The sequence below is a fragment of the Crocodylus porosus genome, unplaced genomic scaffold, assembly GCF_001723895.1.
Source record: "Crocodylus porosus isolate Cpor-Errol unplaced genomic scaffold, CroPor_comp1, whole genome shotgun sequence".
In the NCBI taxonomy this organism is placed as follows: Eukaryota; Metazoa; Chordata; order Crocodylia; family Crocodylidae; genus Crocodylus; species Crocodylus porosus.
In genome coordinates, this window is record NW_017728886.1 from 63,610,950 (window position 1) to 63,627,615 (window position 16,666).

Consider the following 16,666-nt stretch of genomic DNA (forward strand, 5'->3'; position numbering starts at 1 on the left):
CTTTCACGTTCCCAAAGCTCTCTTTCTTCAGGCTGGGCTGTCCTTGTGGGTGCCACCTGGTTTGGTGGTCCACAGCTTCCCCCACCCTCATCTTCCCCTCCCCCCGACGAGCCTAGTTTAAAGCCCGCCGGAGGAGATCCGCCAACCTGCAACCTACAAGCAAGGGTGATTTACTATACTTTATTCAAGTGTGACTTGCAAATGCAGTGTAGCTACTCAATACAAATCTACGGAAGTTAAGAATATTATAAAATTTATCCATTCAAATAGCATTCCTTGACCACATTATATTTTGATTAAAATCTGCATTTTATGGAGTTAACAAGGCACATATAAGATGGATTAGTAATTCACTGTTATGTCTCCCCAGAAGCATTTTATGATATCAGAGACAGGGTTTCTCTCTGATGTGCTCCTTAAGAACTGGTTGTTGACATAATGCTATTCAATATTTTTACTGAATATGTATATCAGTGGTGCTCAATCTTTTTCCTGGGGGTGGGGAGGGGCCTGGATAGGTTGTGCCTGGTTCCCCTGTGAACTGGATCCAGCTGGTGGCCCCAATTCAGCTCCCACAGCAGGCATGGAGGGTCCCTATCTGACTACATGGAGCAGTGAGGGGGCAGCCGAGCCCCAATCCAGCTGAATGGAGGGCAGGGGCATTCCCCAACCCTGATTCAGCTGTACAGAGGGAAGGGGTATGGCCTAGCTCTATCTTGCTGTTGGGAGAGAGGGGCATGGGATTCTGGCAATGGGGGAGGGTGGCAGTACCAATGGCCACTGCTCCCCTGCCACCAAAATTTCCTCATCTGTGGGAAGCCCCGTGGGCCAGATGCAATGGCTCTGCGGGCCACATTTGGCTCACAGGCCAGAGTTTGAGCATCCCTTCATACAGATAATGCTAAATTTGTTACTGGTAAAGTTTGAAGATGCTACAAAGACCATATAGAAGCATTACTTTCTGCCAGGAGAATCACCACTCTCCTGTTAGAAGCTACCAGCATACAGGCCTTCATTAATTTTCTCCACAGGGAAACATCCCCCCTCCACAAGAAAGATCTTTCAGGTTGACACATGCTTGCAAAAGTGAATGCTTGTATGCTCCCCCTGCCCTGAGTCTGGTTTGGGAGGGTAGGGGAGCATTAGCAGCTGCACCCTGCCTCTTCCCTAAACCAGGCAGTCCCCAGTTTGGAGAAGGGGGCGAGGGGGTGGGAAGCTTTATCCTGCTCTTCTCTTTGCTCAGTTCCTGGGGTTTGTCAGGGCAGACTTTGAACATGTCATGTGGGGGCCGAGGGGGAATGGCTCCTGCTCCTCATCATGCCTTCCCCAGACTGATCTTCAGGGAAGGCATGGAGTGCAGTGGGGAGAGGGGCAGCTGCAGGATGAATGCTTGTATTCCTCCCTCTCCCAGAACAGTTTCTGGCAGTGGAAATTTGTCCAAAGTTTTCACTGCTGGAAATGAAAACCTATTTGAAGCTTGAAGCTTCATGGGGTAGCAGGGAATGAAAAGGACAAGTCAGTTACTGAGTAATTTAAGTTGCCTTGTTAAATGGTCACAATCCCAAAAGTCTATTTTAATAGTCATGTTCAAGGAAATGAATAGAGAATAAAAAACACAAATTATACCAAATGGCATGAGATTGTCTTGGGTTTCAGGGATTTATGGTAGTAGTTTTCAACCTTTCTAGACTCGAGGCCTCTCTCAGAAAATGCCAGCTCCTGGCTTTCACTAAACTTTTGATTACAGAAAAATAATGGAACAAAGAATTTAGAAAGAACACAGCAGGTCAGAATGACATTAACATTATGGATATCTATTTGAAATCTCTGGGTTTGTCTTGTGAATTATGTCTGCAGATCTAACAATGCTACTATTACATGATACCATGGGACACCCTGGAAATCTCAAGACACCCTAGGGTGCTGTGGCATCCTGGTTGAGAATCACTAATTTACAGGTTGTTGATTGTTACATCAATCTGAGCTTTCAATGCATAACTCTGGCCAATAGGCGCAATTCTTGATGTTTAAGAGGATGAATATCACATAAAAACTGAGATTTGATTTTTGCTTCTTTATATAGCAAGACTGCTATCATTTTAGAATAAAATAACTATGGAGGCATTACTTCAAAGAAGATGTGGATGTACTAGATAGAGTTCAAAAGATCTTCAGGCTGGGAAACAAGCTATACAATGTGAGGCTTAATGTACTCAAACTACTCAGTTTATCAAAAGGAAGGTTGTGAGATGGCTTGATCATGTGTAGTTAGGTACTTACACATGACAGCAAGGGCTTTTCAACCTTGCTGCCAACAGCATGACAAGATTCGGTGACCGAAGCTAGACAGTCAACCTTGAAGTAAGAAGCAATATGCTAGTAGAAAGCATGATTAAACATTGGAACTTTATCCAACTTTTGCCAGATGCTCCATGTTCTGTGTGCATGGGAGGAGGGGGTGAGGTGGAAGAACAGTGGTGACTTTCTGGCTTGGCAGTTCAAATCTGAGGCTATGAAGGCCCTGCTCATTCTCTCTTCATGTGTCAGAGATAGAGAACAGGATTTTATTTTTCTGCCTTCCTCTAAAGCATCAAGGAACTGGCTACAACTGGTGATAGGACCCCAGGTGGGGTGATCAGCGTGTGGAGGCAGCACAGATAATTCTCTCAGATGTGTGGCTGATAGGTCTCACTCACATGCTCAGGGTCAAAGTGAAAGACAGATTTTAGGTCATAAATGAATTTTCCCTCAGGTCAGATTGTCAGGTGCCTTCAAAATGTTTCTCATTCTGCAGCATGGGGCATGATTTACCTGCTAGGATCATCTGGGCATTTCTCACCTAACCTAATAAATTTCCTGCCATTGCAGGGATCTCAGGCACTAGTGGAACCTTATTCTCTCCTATGTTCAGTCTGTAGCATAACAAGTTGCAGACTGAAATTCTTTCATTAACTGGGTAAAAACTAAGGGCATGCAAAATACAGAAGGTCAGAATAAATAGCTAATGTTCCCTTGTGGCCTTAAAATCTAAACAATTCTCTATAAAGCCAGAGGTTGTCAAGGGTGGGCTTATGCTCCATGGTATTGTAGTTTGGAGACTGAAACAATGGACAATGAGAAAACCTAACATGTTTGGTTAGAGACTTTTTGAAATGTAAATGCAGTGTGAAATGATACAGCCTGTATCCAAGATCTAAGACAGCAGGCTGAGCAGAGCAGAGCAAGGGAGGTAACAGATGGAGGTTCCAAGTGAACCTATATGTAAAAGTCCTTTCTCATGTGTAGATAAAAAAAAGTAGGTACTTGGGGAAAGAACTGAAGTAGTGGCAGCATTGTGAAACCAAAAAACTTTGGCCTAAGATAAAACTTGAGGGGGTAATTTGTCTGACAAGTCTGTGCAGACTTCTGACCACTGCAGTTAGAATCACAGAATCATAGAAAATAAGGGTTGGAAGGGACTGAGGTCATCTAGTCCAACCCTCTGCTCAATGCAGGACCATCCTCAACTATATCATTCTAGCCAGGGCTTTGTCAAGCTGGGCCTTAAAAACCTCCAAGGATGGAGATTCCACCACCTTATATTCCTGCAACTTGAGACCACTGCTCTTTGTTTTGTAATCTGTCACCAGTGAGAATAGCTTAGCTCCATCCTCTTTGGAACCACCCTCAGGTAATTAGAGGCTGCTATCAAATTCCCTCAGTTTTCTCTTCTGCAGACTAAATAAACCAAATTCCCTCAGCTGCTCCTCAGAAGTCATATATGCCCTAGCCCCTGAATCATTTTCATTGCCTTCCGCTCAAATTTCTCCAACTTGTCCACATCCTTTCTATAGTGGGGAGGGCCAAAAATGGACACAGGGCTCCAGATATGGCCTTACCAGTGCAGAATAGAGAGGAATGATTACTTCCCTAGATCTACTGGCAATGCTCCTACTAATGCAGCATGGTTCCTGATGTTGCTAGAGTTGTTATGGCAGCAAAAGCATTTGTGCCTCAGAACTGGAAAAATAGTACCAGAGCCTGCTTCTATGTCTGAAAAAGAGGCACTTCAGGAACATACATTTGATTTTATCTCTGAAGTCTGAACCCTTTGTTGGAAAAGGTTTCTAGGTTGTATTTGGACTGTCTAATCTACTAAACACGTCATAAAGTATTCCCCATCCTCCCCCCCCCAAAATAGTTCAGTATTTTAAAGATATCCCTTTCTTGATTTTGATCTCGTGTATGTTGGTTTAGCTGACATATAACTTCAGTCTGCTTATACCTATGATACTAATCGCACATAATTAAGATTAGAATCAGGCCTTTAAGATTAGAGGTTCATAATGTACTGTCAAAAAAACTATGATTTCAGACTATAAAGAAATACTTATTTTCTAGCTATACTAGTTTTTGAGATAAGGGCCACTAAAATTAAATGGGCATTTAAAGCGGGGTAAGGGAGAAGACCATTTGGATGATATGGCTTTATGGTCTCCCAACTTGCTAGAGTTAGATAAAAAGCTCTATTAACTAAAAGATTCAATATTTAAATGATGTAAAGTTTTTACTTCCAGCAATAGCAGTGCTATGAAACGTGACTAAATATAACAAGTCCTGGTTCAAAATGATTTTAACACAGAGCATTTATCAGAGCACTGCTAAAAACAGACATCTTAGGCAAGCCCCAGGTTTTTTCTGCCATTTGCTTTGCTGATATGTAAATTCAATAAGTTCCACCACTGATCCTGCTCCTAACATATTGACTTCTGTGTTGGTTAATTTCTCTTGATGTCAGAGGAAGAACTGGCACAGGAGATCAAAAACTTGCCTGAAATAAGTGGGGCAACACATACGTTGTTATATAATGACGGTAATCACTATGCACTGGATTTTCTAAAATGGCTGCTTAATGTACCAAAGATCACTCTGATAACTGAACTGGAGATGAACTTGGAAAATGACCTATGACTTGTAAGATGCCTTTTAGAGGACAAGAAATCTTAGGAATAAAAAAATGCCATGTGTTCCAATATGTCTGCTCTTTATCCATACTTTCATCAATTGGCTTAAAAGATTCAACATTTAAAAGCAAAAAAGTAGAAAGACAGAATAGCTAGAAACATCTGGTATAGGAATTCAGTTTACTCCTAGCCTTGCAAAGCCATAACCTGTGTACTACATTAGTAATTCTTTAGTTCTAGTACAAGCACAGAAAGAGCCTTTACAAAGATTTACAGCCTAAATACCCAAGGCAGTTCACTTACCAAGATGTGTGTTCATCATCTTTGCACAGTATTTACACATGGCTTCTAGGTCATTTAGCTGTCCTTGGAGAAATGAAATTTGGGCCTCCAGTTCTTCCTCCTGTAATTAAAAGGATAAAAACTTTAAAGAAACCTAATATACACAGGCAAAAAAATTAATAAGCAGAGTCCTTAAAAGGTTTAGAACATTCCAATGGTTATGGCTTCATTTTTTGCTTGTTAGTAAATCATGAAAATAAGAGAACTGTTTCTTTTTTTTTTTGTAGAGGAACTGAAATTTTTTTTTTTTTTTTTTACTTTTCTCATTATTTTGCATGAGGTTTTTGTTTTCTGCCATAGTGGTTGTTAATAATTGCTAAAAATTAAAAATGCAGCAGAATTCCAGGTTATTATGCCATGGAATATTATTAATTTTATTTAATTTGGTGAGATAATAGATTCATTTCTTGGATAAATATGTATTTTGGCTAGTACAAATCCAATACAGTGGAAATATGGGAGTCAGAAAACTACCCATATTAAGGAAACTCACACTTTGGACAGAGTAAACATTCTATGAACCCCTTAAATGTCATGCTCTATTTGTAAAAAAAAAAAAAAAAGAGGATTTGTATTCCCATGGTAGATTGATTGTGGTTCCATATGCACTTACACTTGAGCAGGGGGTACCCCCATTGAAAAAAAAAAGAAGGTTCAGCTTTCCAATACAGGCTACTCAGCAGAGATGTCCCAGATCAGAGCACTGGCTCTCAGACCCCCGAATGCCCTATAGTCAGTAAAAGCATCTCCACTATTCTGAGCCAACAGAATCCAAAATGATACTGATTCAAATACATTTTCCATGCTACCAATCTATTCTTGAGGAAAAGTATTTTCTGCTAGATCTTACAAATTTATCTCTCATTTCACATGACTGTGTGGAGTTATGCTTTTATTTTACACCATCCTAAGCTATTTTTCATTGGCTTACTCCATTAGAAGTAGAGATGAGAGTTTCATTTCGACTCCCACATGCCCTTGTCTTGACACTTATGTTGTAAGTTATTAGCAGCTGCCATCAAAATGGATCTGGTTGAAACTGATAAGTGTCCTTGACATTGTTTTCAAGCAAAATGGAGGAGCAATTAAATGCCCTCGCTAAGGTGATGACTAAGCTCATGGAAACCACTATCCAAACCACTAGCCAGCATGCCAGAACCTGAGCAAAGGCTTAGTGAGTGAGGGCAAGTGGGTCTCCCTGATGTCTGCTTCCAAATGCATCACTGGCTGGAGCTGGGCATATGTGAAAAAAAAGAACAACTAGAAAACCAACAGAAAGTTAGAAAAGCTGTTTGAGTGTGCTCCTGGCATGAAAGAGAGAGAAAGAATTATTTAAGAAGGATACAACTAAGATGACAGAAATGGATTTTCTGGAAATGAAAACTGTCTGCTATCATTTGTTCCTGCTGTGTTTAGGAAAAACAGGGCTTTGTGTATTCTCTTAAAACTGCACCAAATAAATATCTGACTTCTCTGTCTAGCAAAAATACCATGGTAAGGCCTCAAATATTGGCTAACTACTGGGATAAAGAGCACCCACACAGCATGCCAAATTAACACATGTTCAGCAAATCATTTTAATTTCTGAGCACCAATTACTGTTAGGAAGTTTTTACATGTGCTCTGGGGATGGGGAAGGGAAGGGATGCTTTAATTAGAGAAGCTCTGAGAGCTGCTTCAGTTAAGGCACACATAACATCTTGTGCTTCGGCATCCCTGCACTTCGAATGGTGGTGGGAGCACTATAACTAAAGCTCATTGAAAGAACTTTAGCTGAAGCGCCCCCACAGCCCTTTTGAAGTGTGGGGACGCTGATACATGAGATATGGAGGCTGCTGGAGGCACGCTAAATAACATGTTCCAGCAGACTCGATGAATCAAGTCTGTTCTGACATGATGTAATTACAGCACATTGGAGCAGTCTCCCTGCACATCTACAGGCACCCTTAGTAACTCAAAGTCAACAGGACTAATCACTTGCTGCTAGTTAAAAGCAAGTTTCAGTGTTTGCTATATCAAGGACTCTATGTACATGCTAATTTGCTGTCTGTCTGGGAAAAGGAACAAATGGAGAGGGTGCCTTTCATATGGGAAAGGAGAGAAATGCATTGCAAGAGTGGCAGGGGTATGCCTTGGCCATTATCTCTAGTTACGGTCTCTAAGATGTTGGCTATGCTAGCCTGAAGTCAGGGAGAATGCAGGACAGAGTTAGAACAGGGGTGGGCAATTATTCTGGCTGACGGGCTCCTTAATAACTTTTAGTAAGCTGTTGAGGGCCACAAAGGTAACCCTTCCCCTTGACAGGTGCTCTGCTTCCTGATCGCTGTCTTGGGACTGAAGTCCTCCCACCTAACCCCTGACCTTAGCCACCAAAAGCCCCTCCCCTTGCTCCTGGAAATATTTCTTGGGGGGTGGAGAGTTTCCTGGAACCGGAAAAAACACCAAATCATGCACTAAAAAGTTCAACATCTATCATAACATTCATTTTAATTTTATTTAAAAAAATGTTGTCCTGATTTATGTGCATTTGCATGGTGTATATACAGGAGATTGCATTATAGCTCAAAATAAAGTCTTATTCTTGTATATTGTATGTGAAGGAGTGTGTGGGGTGTTGTTGGGGGGTGGGTGCAGGGTGTGTACGTGTTTGTGTGGTGCATGGGGTATTTGTGGGAGGACATGTGGGACTTGTGTGGGGACACTGTGTGTGTGTGTGTATACACATGTGTGTGTGTGTGTCAGGATTTGGGGAGATATGTGGGGGGGTTGTGAGCAGGTCTAGGGTGAGTCTGAGTACATTTGAGGGGGGTGTGGGTGTGCGGGGGTGTGGGCTTTGTGGATGTGTGGGTGGTGTGTGAGCCTGCTTGTCACACACCCAGCCATGGTGCACAGCCTGCACTGCTGACTGCAGCAGTTGCCACTGGTGGGCTCTCGGCAGGTGGAGCCCCCCCACCCCGTGGTGCTCTACTTGAGCCCTGGGAACTTCATGTGGCAGCACAGAGCTGGCCAGCCCACTGAATAGAGCACTGGAGTGCCGGAAGTCCAACATGGTGGTACAGAACTGGCCTGACCTGATGGTGCACAGCTCCCCACTAGAGTGCCAGGAGCTGCAGGGCGTTGTGTGCCGTTGGGCTGAGTGGCTCTGTGCCTCCATGTGGGGCTCCCAGCAGTCTAGCAGGGAGCCGCATGTGAAAGCCCAGAACAAGCCCAGCCCAGCCCAGCCTGGCCCGATGGTGCACAGTTCCCACCTGCAGTGCTTGGAGCCCCACATGGTGGCATGGAGCCAGCCCAGGCTGGTCCTGCCTGAAGGTGGGCAGCTCCCAACTGCAGTACAGGGAACCCCAAGCTTGGCCTGATGGTGTGCAATTTCTGGGTGGAGTGCCAGGAGCTGCACATGGCATCATGGAGACTGCTTGGTCCAACTGTGTGTAGCTCCCTGTGGCTCCCAGCTGGAGTCTGGGGAGCCCCACACAAGGGGAAGCACAGAGCTGTCCTGGCCCAGCCTGATGGTGCATGACCTCTGAAACCCCACATCTCCTCTTGGCTTTCACAGAGGAAACTATAGCCTGGTAATAATTCTTTTCTGGAGGGTCCCCACAGGCTGGATAGCATAGCTTGGAGGGCTGATCTGGACAACAGGCTGTATTTTACCTACCCCTGAGCTAGAAGCTAAGGTGCCTCCTTGTCCTGCCTTCTGCCTGTCCTGTTCTGTAGTAACACTATATGTTTTGCATATTTTTAAAATTTGAATGCATTTCAAAAACAGTGCAAAAGACTCAAATTAGTGTAACTGAACTAGAAAATACCATTCTGAAAATAAAGGTTCAGATTTGACAGAATTAAAACATCGAAGACCAGGTGCTGGTCAAAAAAGCAACTGATTCAGGAAGAGATTCCTTGAACCATACAATTTAAGTGCTGAAATGTCACTGGATACCAGTAATAAAAGTAAATAGAATAACACTTTATAGGAAAAACTATACCCCCACTATGGTGTGGGGGTAAATGCCAGAAGAATAGGAACCCCCCACCAAAAATGACAGATACAGGAAAGGTCAGTGAAAAAGTCAATAAAATTCACAATTCATATACACCAAGTAATTTACTGAAAAAGCAAAAAATATTACAATTAGTTGCCTCTGTTCTTGCAGCAAATGCTAGAAACAAATACAGACTGTGTAAAGGAAAAAGAAGTCCTCCACTGGACTGAGACCAGGTCAGACTTGGATATCAAAAAATTATAGAGTCACCAAACTGCAGGGTCAGACAGGGTTCCTCCCAACATTCTGAAGGCAACTGAAAGGCAAACTATTTTCAAATCTGATAGCATGGACCACTTATCATTTTCAAGGTAAGTCAAAGGATGATGTTTAAAACAGAATTCATACTTGACCACATTTTAGGCTAGAATTTTTAAGGGATCCAGGCATTTACTTCCTGTTGAATACCAGAGCCGAGTTCCCAGATAATACACAGTGGGTAGATCTATACCAGGGATCTTGGCAAGGACAACCCCAGACACATTCTGTCCTCCTGTTACAAAACACACAAGCTCCAAACTAGGAAATCTTTTGGTGAGGCTGCTTCACTGTGTTCCTTCAGGTTTGCTCTTAACACTGGGATCTCTAGGGTGCTTTAGAGTGGCAGACACCTCAGCATTATCTTCCCCACACAGTTCCAGGTTTGGAGTGTGCATAGAAAGGGTGGACACATTGTGCTTGCAGTGCCTTGCCAGAACACACTTGCTGCAAAACAGACATGTCCTTTATTTCTGAGTATTAATATATTAATTCTCATTATTCCTCCCTTATTAGCCCTTTGCTGGTAAGAGAAACAAAGACAAGTACTCCCTCAGAACTTTCTTAATGTATACGTTCATGAACAGAACCACAATCCATGATTTCATAGCAAATCATTGAAAGACTGCATTACAAAATCCAGTATTTATGCATGAAGTACTTTAAGACATTCAAAAAGCTGGATCCTGAATTGATTCAATCTTTGCAGGTTACTTTAACCTGCATAGATCAAACCAATTTGCAAGTGAACAGACATTCACTTTTGACTCCAGAAATGCAGGCACATACCTGCAGTGGCCCAGGGCAGAGGCCAGGGGGTGCTAGAGTGAGTCTGGAGGGAAAGGGCATGGACAGACCCAGGCAGGCTTGAGTATGCTTGGGGAAGGTTTTAAACCCCCAACATGGCTTGCAGGTCTGCGTGGAGGGGGAGGAAGAAAACAGGCCCTGTATAGGGTCCCCAGCTCTCTACCCCCCCACACACGCATGCTAGCAGAAGTGGGGGCGGGCCTTGCGGGTTTACTCCTTGCATTGCAGGGGGGCAACACTGACCCCCATCCCCATGGGGTTGCTTGCTGCAGCAGGGGGCAGCAGTGAGTTGGGCTCTGTAACTAGCCTTGGCTCCCCCCACTTCAACCAGGTCACATCCCCCCCTTCCCCACCCTCTCCCCGCAACCAGATGGCCACTTCTCAGAGGGACTTGGCCCAGGGCATTGTGTTGGTACATCCACCACTGCTGCCTGCAATGGGGAGATTAAACCATCCCCTTCCCCTCAGGCTACTGGTGTCTGCCTGCCACAGCCTTGGGTACATGAGCAGAGCCTACTGGTGCCCCCTGCAATGAGGGATTAAACCCCTGCTTCCCCTCAAGCCACTGGGGTCTAACTAAACTCCTGCTCCTGGAGCACTGAGGGAGAGTGGGGGGCTGGGGATGCCTGGCAAGGGCTGTTGCCCCCTTGCCAGGCAGACCCAGCAGAACTCCAGAGCAGGGTTCCCCACCCCCACCCCTTTCTCAGCAGTGACAGTGCTCTGGCTGGGGAGGAGTTGGGAGGGGCCAACCCTGCTTGGCTGGAACAGACAGCCTAGCCCAGCCCTGCCCAAGGCTGCAAAGTAAGCTGGAATGTGGGAGGACTTTAATGTAAGTCAAAACAGGAAGGGGTCTAGGACACAAGTTCCATAAAGCAGTTTGACCTCAATCAGTTAAGTCTGATACTACATTCAACCAGACTGATCTCACACCAGTTTCAGCCATTTTGAAAATGTTTTATGTGTTCTGAACTTATGTCTGTTACAGGTTTAAACCAGTGGTGTCCCCCAAAGATCAGTGCTTGGACTTATGCTCTTTACCATATTTATTAATGACTTGGATGAGGGGGTGGAGAGCTCAGTGATTAAGTCTGCAGATGATACCAAGCTGTGGGGAAACACAGGTACATCAGGGGATAAGGTAAAGATCCAGGACTACTTTGACAGATTGGATTTATGGGTGGAACGGAATCAGATGCGGTTTAACAGGGAGAAGTACAGGGTTCTTCACCCGGGTAGGAAGAACCTTTACCATAACTACATGATGGGTAGTGGTCCACTGGCTGGCACAGCATCTGAGCAAGACCTGGGAGTCACGATTGACTGGAAGATGAACGTAAGCCAACAGTGCAATGAGATTGCCAGAAGGGCAAATAGAACTCTGGCGTGCATCAGCTAATGTGTTGCCAATAGATCCAGGGAGGTGCTTCTCCCTCTCTATTCAGCACTGGTGAGGCCATAGCTGTAGTACTGTGTCCAGTTCTGGGCACCACACTTCAAGAAGGATGTGGATAAGCTCAAGAAGTTACAAAGAAGGGGCACCCATATGATTAAGGTCATGGAAGATAGGCCCTATGAGGAGAGACTCCAGGAACTGGACCTGTTCAGTCTGAGTAAGAGAAGGCTGAGAGGTGACTTGATAGCCACCTTTTTAGGAAGGCACCTCAAGGAAGGATGAGAACTAATGGACATAAGATAATAGAAGGCAAATTTAAGCTGGACAAAAGAAAAAACTTTTTCTCTGTAACGGTCACCAGAATCTGAAACACACTCCCAGCAGACGTGATACAGTCACCATCCTTGGAGGTATTCAATACAAGGCAGGACAAGCACCTTCTTGAGTTCATCTGAGCCCAATAACTTCCTGCCCATGGCAGGGGACTGGAATGGATGATCTTACAGGTCCCTTCTGGTCCTTTGACGGTGCAATTCAGTTTCTGATCACTTAAACTGGTTTAAATGCAACTTCTGTCCCTAGTCTGAGAGAGAGAGAAACCTAGAAACTTCTTTGTAACTGTGGCAAATTATAACCAATTTCCAAAAGAATAATGGAAATACTTAAGGACTCTGCAAATATCCAAATCCAGAACCTCTACTACTGAAGCATTAATGCTAGGCAAAGAGTGTGCATTTTATTTACTTATTTTTAGTTATAAGAGCCTTTTCTCCTGTCATTAATTCTAAAAATGGTTGAGACTGTCTCATTTTATAAAAGATAATATTTATCTGCTGGCAATGGTTGTAAGGTTGCACAGGTACTCTGCAATTTATTACTGGGTTACTCCTCACTTTTCAAGGATTTTTTTGGTTAATATTTCTGGATATTAAACATTCTCTCTGTGTCTTTATCACGTATTGCCAGGAGTTTGGATGCTGAACTCTTGAGAACTCACTGTCCTCTAACTGCCTAGTCCATACTGAGAAGACAAATTATAAATCATTATGAAAGGTCATCCATTTTCTGGGCAAGCCCCTTTATCTTATTAACCTTAATAACTTTAATATAAAAATGGAAATGAAGACCTTCAGCTAAATCTTCCCTCAACATAAGGGAATCCTAAAATTTGTACATCTTGTGAGAGCAAAGGGAGCACCAGAACAACACACCAAATTAACGCAAGTTCAGCAAATCACATTATTTTTTGAGTACCAATTACTAATTTAGTAACTTAAAGTCAACAGAACTAATCTCTTGCTGGTAGTTAAATGCAAGCTTCGGTGTTTGCTAGATTAAGGACTAAGTGCATGCTAATTTGCTGTCTGCCTGGAAAAGGGAACAAATGGGAGAGGGCTCCAACTGAAATTAAATTTAAAAAGTAAATGATACTTAGGGTGGGTGCTTACAGTGCATGAGGTACCCACACGAGACAGAGAAAAAATTACAGGTGAGTAAATATATTTTACTTTTCTCCTTTGGTGGGCTGTCTGATATTCTGTGGGCATGTCTACACATGCAATTAATGTGAAGTAATAAACTCTGGTGCATACTGCACTGGAGTTTATTGTTCCTGGGCACTGATGTTTATACATATGCCTGGGACTGAAGCACATTGAGCTGGGTTGGTGCAGCCCCAGCTGGCAGGAAGGCTGCAGGGTCAGCCTACCAGCCTGGGGCTGCTTCAACCCAGCTCAGTGTGCTGTGGAGAGGCTGGCTAGGGTCTGAGGATGCTCGTGTGTGGGGCTAGATGGAAGGAAGCCAGCGTTCAGTGCCCAGAAGGGGGAAAATGTGACCTCCCTCTACTCGCTTTCCTTAACTGGCAACAAATCTGGCAAATTTTAGCTGTATATCATAAAATATGAAAGAGCTGTGTGGAATTGGGAAGGACCCCTTAGAGTAGACATATATGAAAAATGTATCTAGGCACTGTTACACATGCTGACCTAATGCATTTATTTTTTTAAACTTATTACAATGTAGTTGCTTAAATATTATGGTGATAAGTGCTATAAAAATGATGATAAATAAATGAATGCACAGTTGAAAATTCCATCCATCTTTCCCTTATTATTATTACTGCAGTATCATACTTGATGTGTGTTTTCGCCCATCAAAATACATGCATTCGTCTTGTAAATCTGAATGGGAAAGTAAGACAAGTGTGAACGTAGAAAAATTATAGTACAGAATTAATACACAAAAAACAAGCCTTCCCCCAATTTTCTGATCGTATTGATGTTTGGAATAAGATGCTAAGTATTCTTAAACCCACACATTTCTGGAATTAATAGAGTATGTGTATTAAGTTTTAACATTATTTCTCTAAAATATTTAGCAAAATCTTATTAGAACCATCACATGGGCATGGCATATTATGTTTTAAAAAATTTATTCCCTCAGTGCTTGAATTTTAATACACCCCTTTTATTAGTAATTCCCAACCTTATATTAGAAATTAATCTCTCTCCAAAATAAATTTTAATTTAATTTAGGCAAATTATCTATTTTGCCACTTCAAATAGTTGATTTTATTCACAATTTTAAAAGCATATTTTCTGTAGATATTTATGCAGGTAACATAATGCACCATCAGCAATATTTTAATCTTTTCTATTTGCTTGTTAAACATACTATCTCTGTTTTCAACTGTACTTGCATTTTATTCACTTAGGATCAACTGAATTCTTCTCTATTCCAAATGGATATGACAAATGTGATTATGCAGTTTGGGAGTTGGACTTCTTATCTTTTAGGAACTCTGATTATAATGTTCAAAATGTAAGAAGGGTAATACTTAAGTATAATAATTATGCAATGACTCTAAACATTTCCCAGTGTAAACATTTATAATAAGTTGCTGATGAAAAAGAAGTATAAGATCTGCTGATTTTATAGGGAGACTTATTTTAATAGAACATGGAAAAAAATCCAAGGCATCCTAAATTTATACCTATACTTTCTCACAAGGAGGAAAGAAAACTACCTCGATTTAAAACGAAGCTTTACATATATGAAGCTACATACACTCACACACACATACACACACACAGAGCTTTATTTCAAGTCCAGGGGGTTTTGTTTTCTTGCTCTATATTATATCTAGATCTAATCTATGCAATATATATTAAAATGAAGGGGTGCGTATGTGTGTTCATCTATACACAGCTTAATTTTAAATCCAGGCGATTTTCTTTCCTCCTTTAGAGAAATTATGGTTATAAATGTAGGATGCTTTTCATTTTTTCACGTTCTACACACACACGTGTGCGCACACACAAGGGGGGGGTGGTAACGGAAAAGAGATTGATCCAGCTCCAGTTCCATTTTCTAATATTTGCAGAAATGAAAAGTAATTCAGAGAGTTAACTGACAGGATAGGATAAGGGGACAGCAAAGGTACAGACACTTTACCTTTAGACACAACAAAGGTACATTACCACTTTAAGTGACTAAGAAACCTAACACATCAGTGAATCACTGAGTTGATGTTAGGCTAAGCAGGGTATAACTCTTCATCAACTGCTTCCTAGTAGCTGCCTGTGTGCATGCTATAACCACACAGCAAATTTAAGATGAACTTTGGTAATTTATAGCGGTGTGTGAAATGGGCCATATTCTATTTGGATTCAGCACAAATCGGGGACAGTGATTCGATTAGTTGATTCGGATCACTGTCCCAGATTTGATTTGGCCGAATCTGAAGATTTGATGCTGATTCAGAGAATCAGCAATTTGGCCATAGACATAGGTAAATGTTTAAATGTTTTTCCTACATACCTCAAAGTACCAGGCACGACTCATGAAGGCTGCAATGGTGGGGCAGATAGAGTGTCTCACAGGAGTGCTGGGGGTGGGGGCCACTGCGTGTTTGGCAGTGAACCTGGAAGTGGACTGGAAGTACTTCCTGTCCACTTCTGGGTCCACCGGGGAGTGCATTAGAAGCCCCCATTCGCCCCCAGCTCAGTGATCGGCCACAGGGGGACCCTGAGTACCTCCCCAGACCCAGAAGGCACCAGTTGCCAAGCTGGGGGGCATGAGGCCCCCCCCCCTGCACTCCCTGGTAGACTGGAAGTGCTTCTGGTCCACTTCTGGGTCTGCTACTGAGCATGCTGGGGAGCCCCCCATGCTCCTGTGGGATGCTGCATCTGCCCCATCATTGCAGTGCTTATGAGCTGCCTGGTACCTTGAGGTATGTAGAAAAAACATTTAAAGCTGTATCTGTCTCTGAATTGTCAAATCTTTCTGAATCTCTCCAAATCGATTTGGAGGGTTCTGATTTGATTCAGAGACATTAAAGGGTCTCCTGATTCAATTCGGATTCAGAGACTCGGCCACTGAACTGGGCCAAATCTCCACTGAATCAAAATCAGGGACTGAAGCTTCGCACAGCCCTAGTAATTTATTTCTCAATAAAAAGGTATCTCAGAGCAGCTGATATCTGGAAACGTCCTCTCTCTTTTCCCTTGTGGTAACTTGAACTTTGGATCCATTTTTAGCTGAGTAATAAGCATTTGCCAGTCCGCTAAAAAAAAAAACAAACTTTTGGTGATATGGGCTCCTTTGAAAATGGGTCTTAAGTTTCCAAGGCCCCTGGCAGATATTAATATAGTGCAACTGGGATCTGAGGAATTTTATGCCATATCTCAAAAATCATGTGTCCTGTCATGCCAGATGTGCATGGTAGTATGCATGATTTTGGGAACACAGCATACATTTCTTCAGATCCCAATTGCCAGGACCAAGCTATCCAAACTGGGACTCATAGCTGCCCCTGGCTTGACCTTGATAATCAGCACAGGGCAACTTCAGGTCCTAGTTCAAGACCATAGGCTGATGCCCCA

At 42.8% G+C, this 16,666-nt stretch overlaps 1 protein-coding gene across 3 annotated transcripts in view; it reads right to left on the bottom strand.

Annotated features, from left to right (window-relative positions):
• The window catches only part of TBC1D5 (TBC1 domain family member 5), a 475,698-nt gene that overhangs the window by 35,717 nt on the left and 423,315 nt on the right, over positions 1-16,666 (bottom strand). For all 3 annotated transcript variants that reach the window (XM_019535723.1, XM_019535731.1, XM_019535738.1), the window contains one exon: positions 5,247-5,346. In XM_019535723.1, coding sequence (XP_019391268.1) covers positions 5,247-5,346 — 100 coding nt within the window. The remainder of the gene's footprint in view (positions 1-5,246; positions 5,347-16,666) is intronic.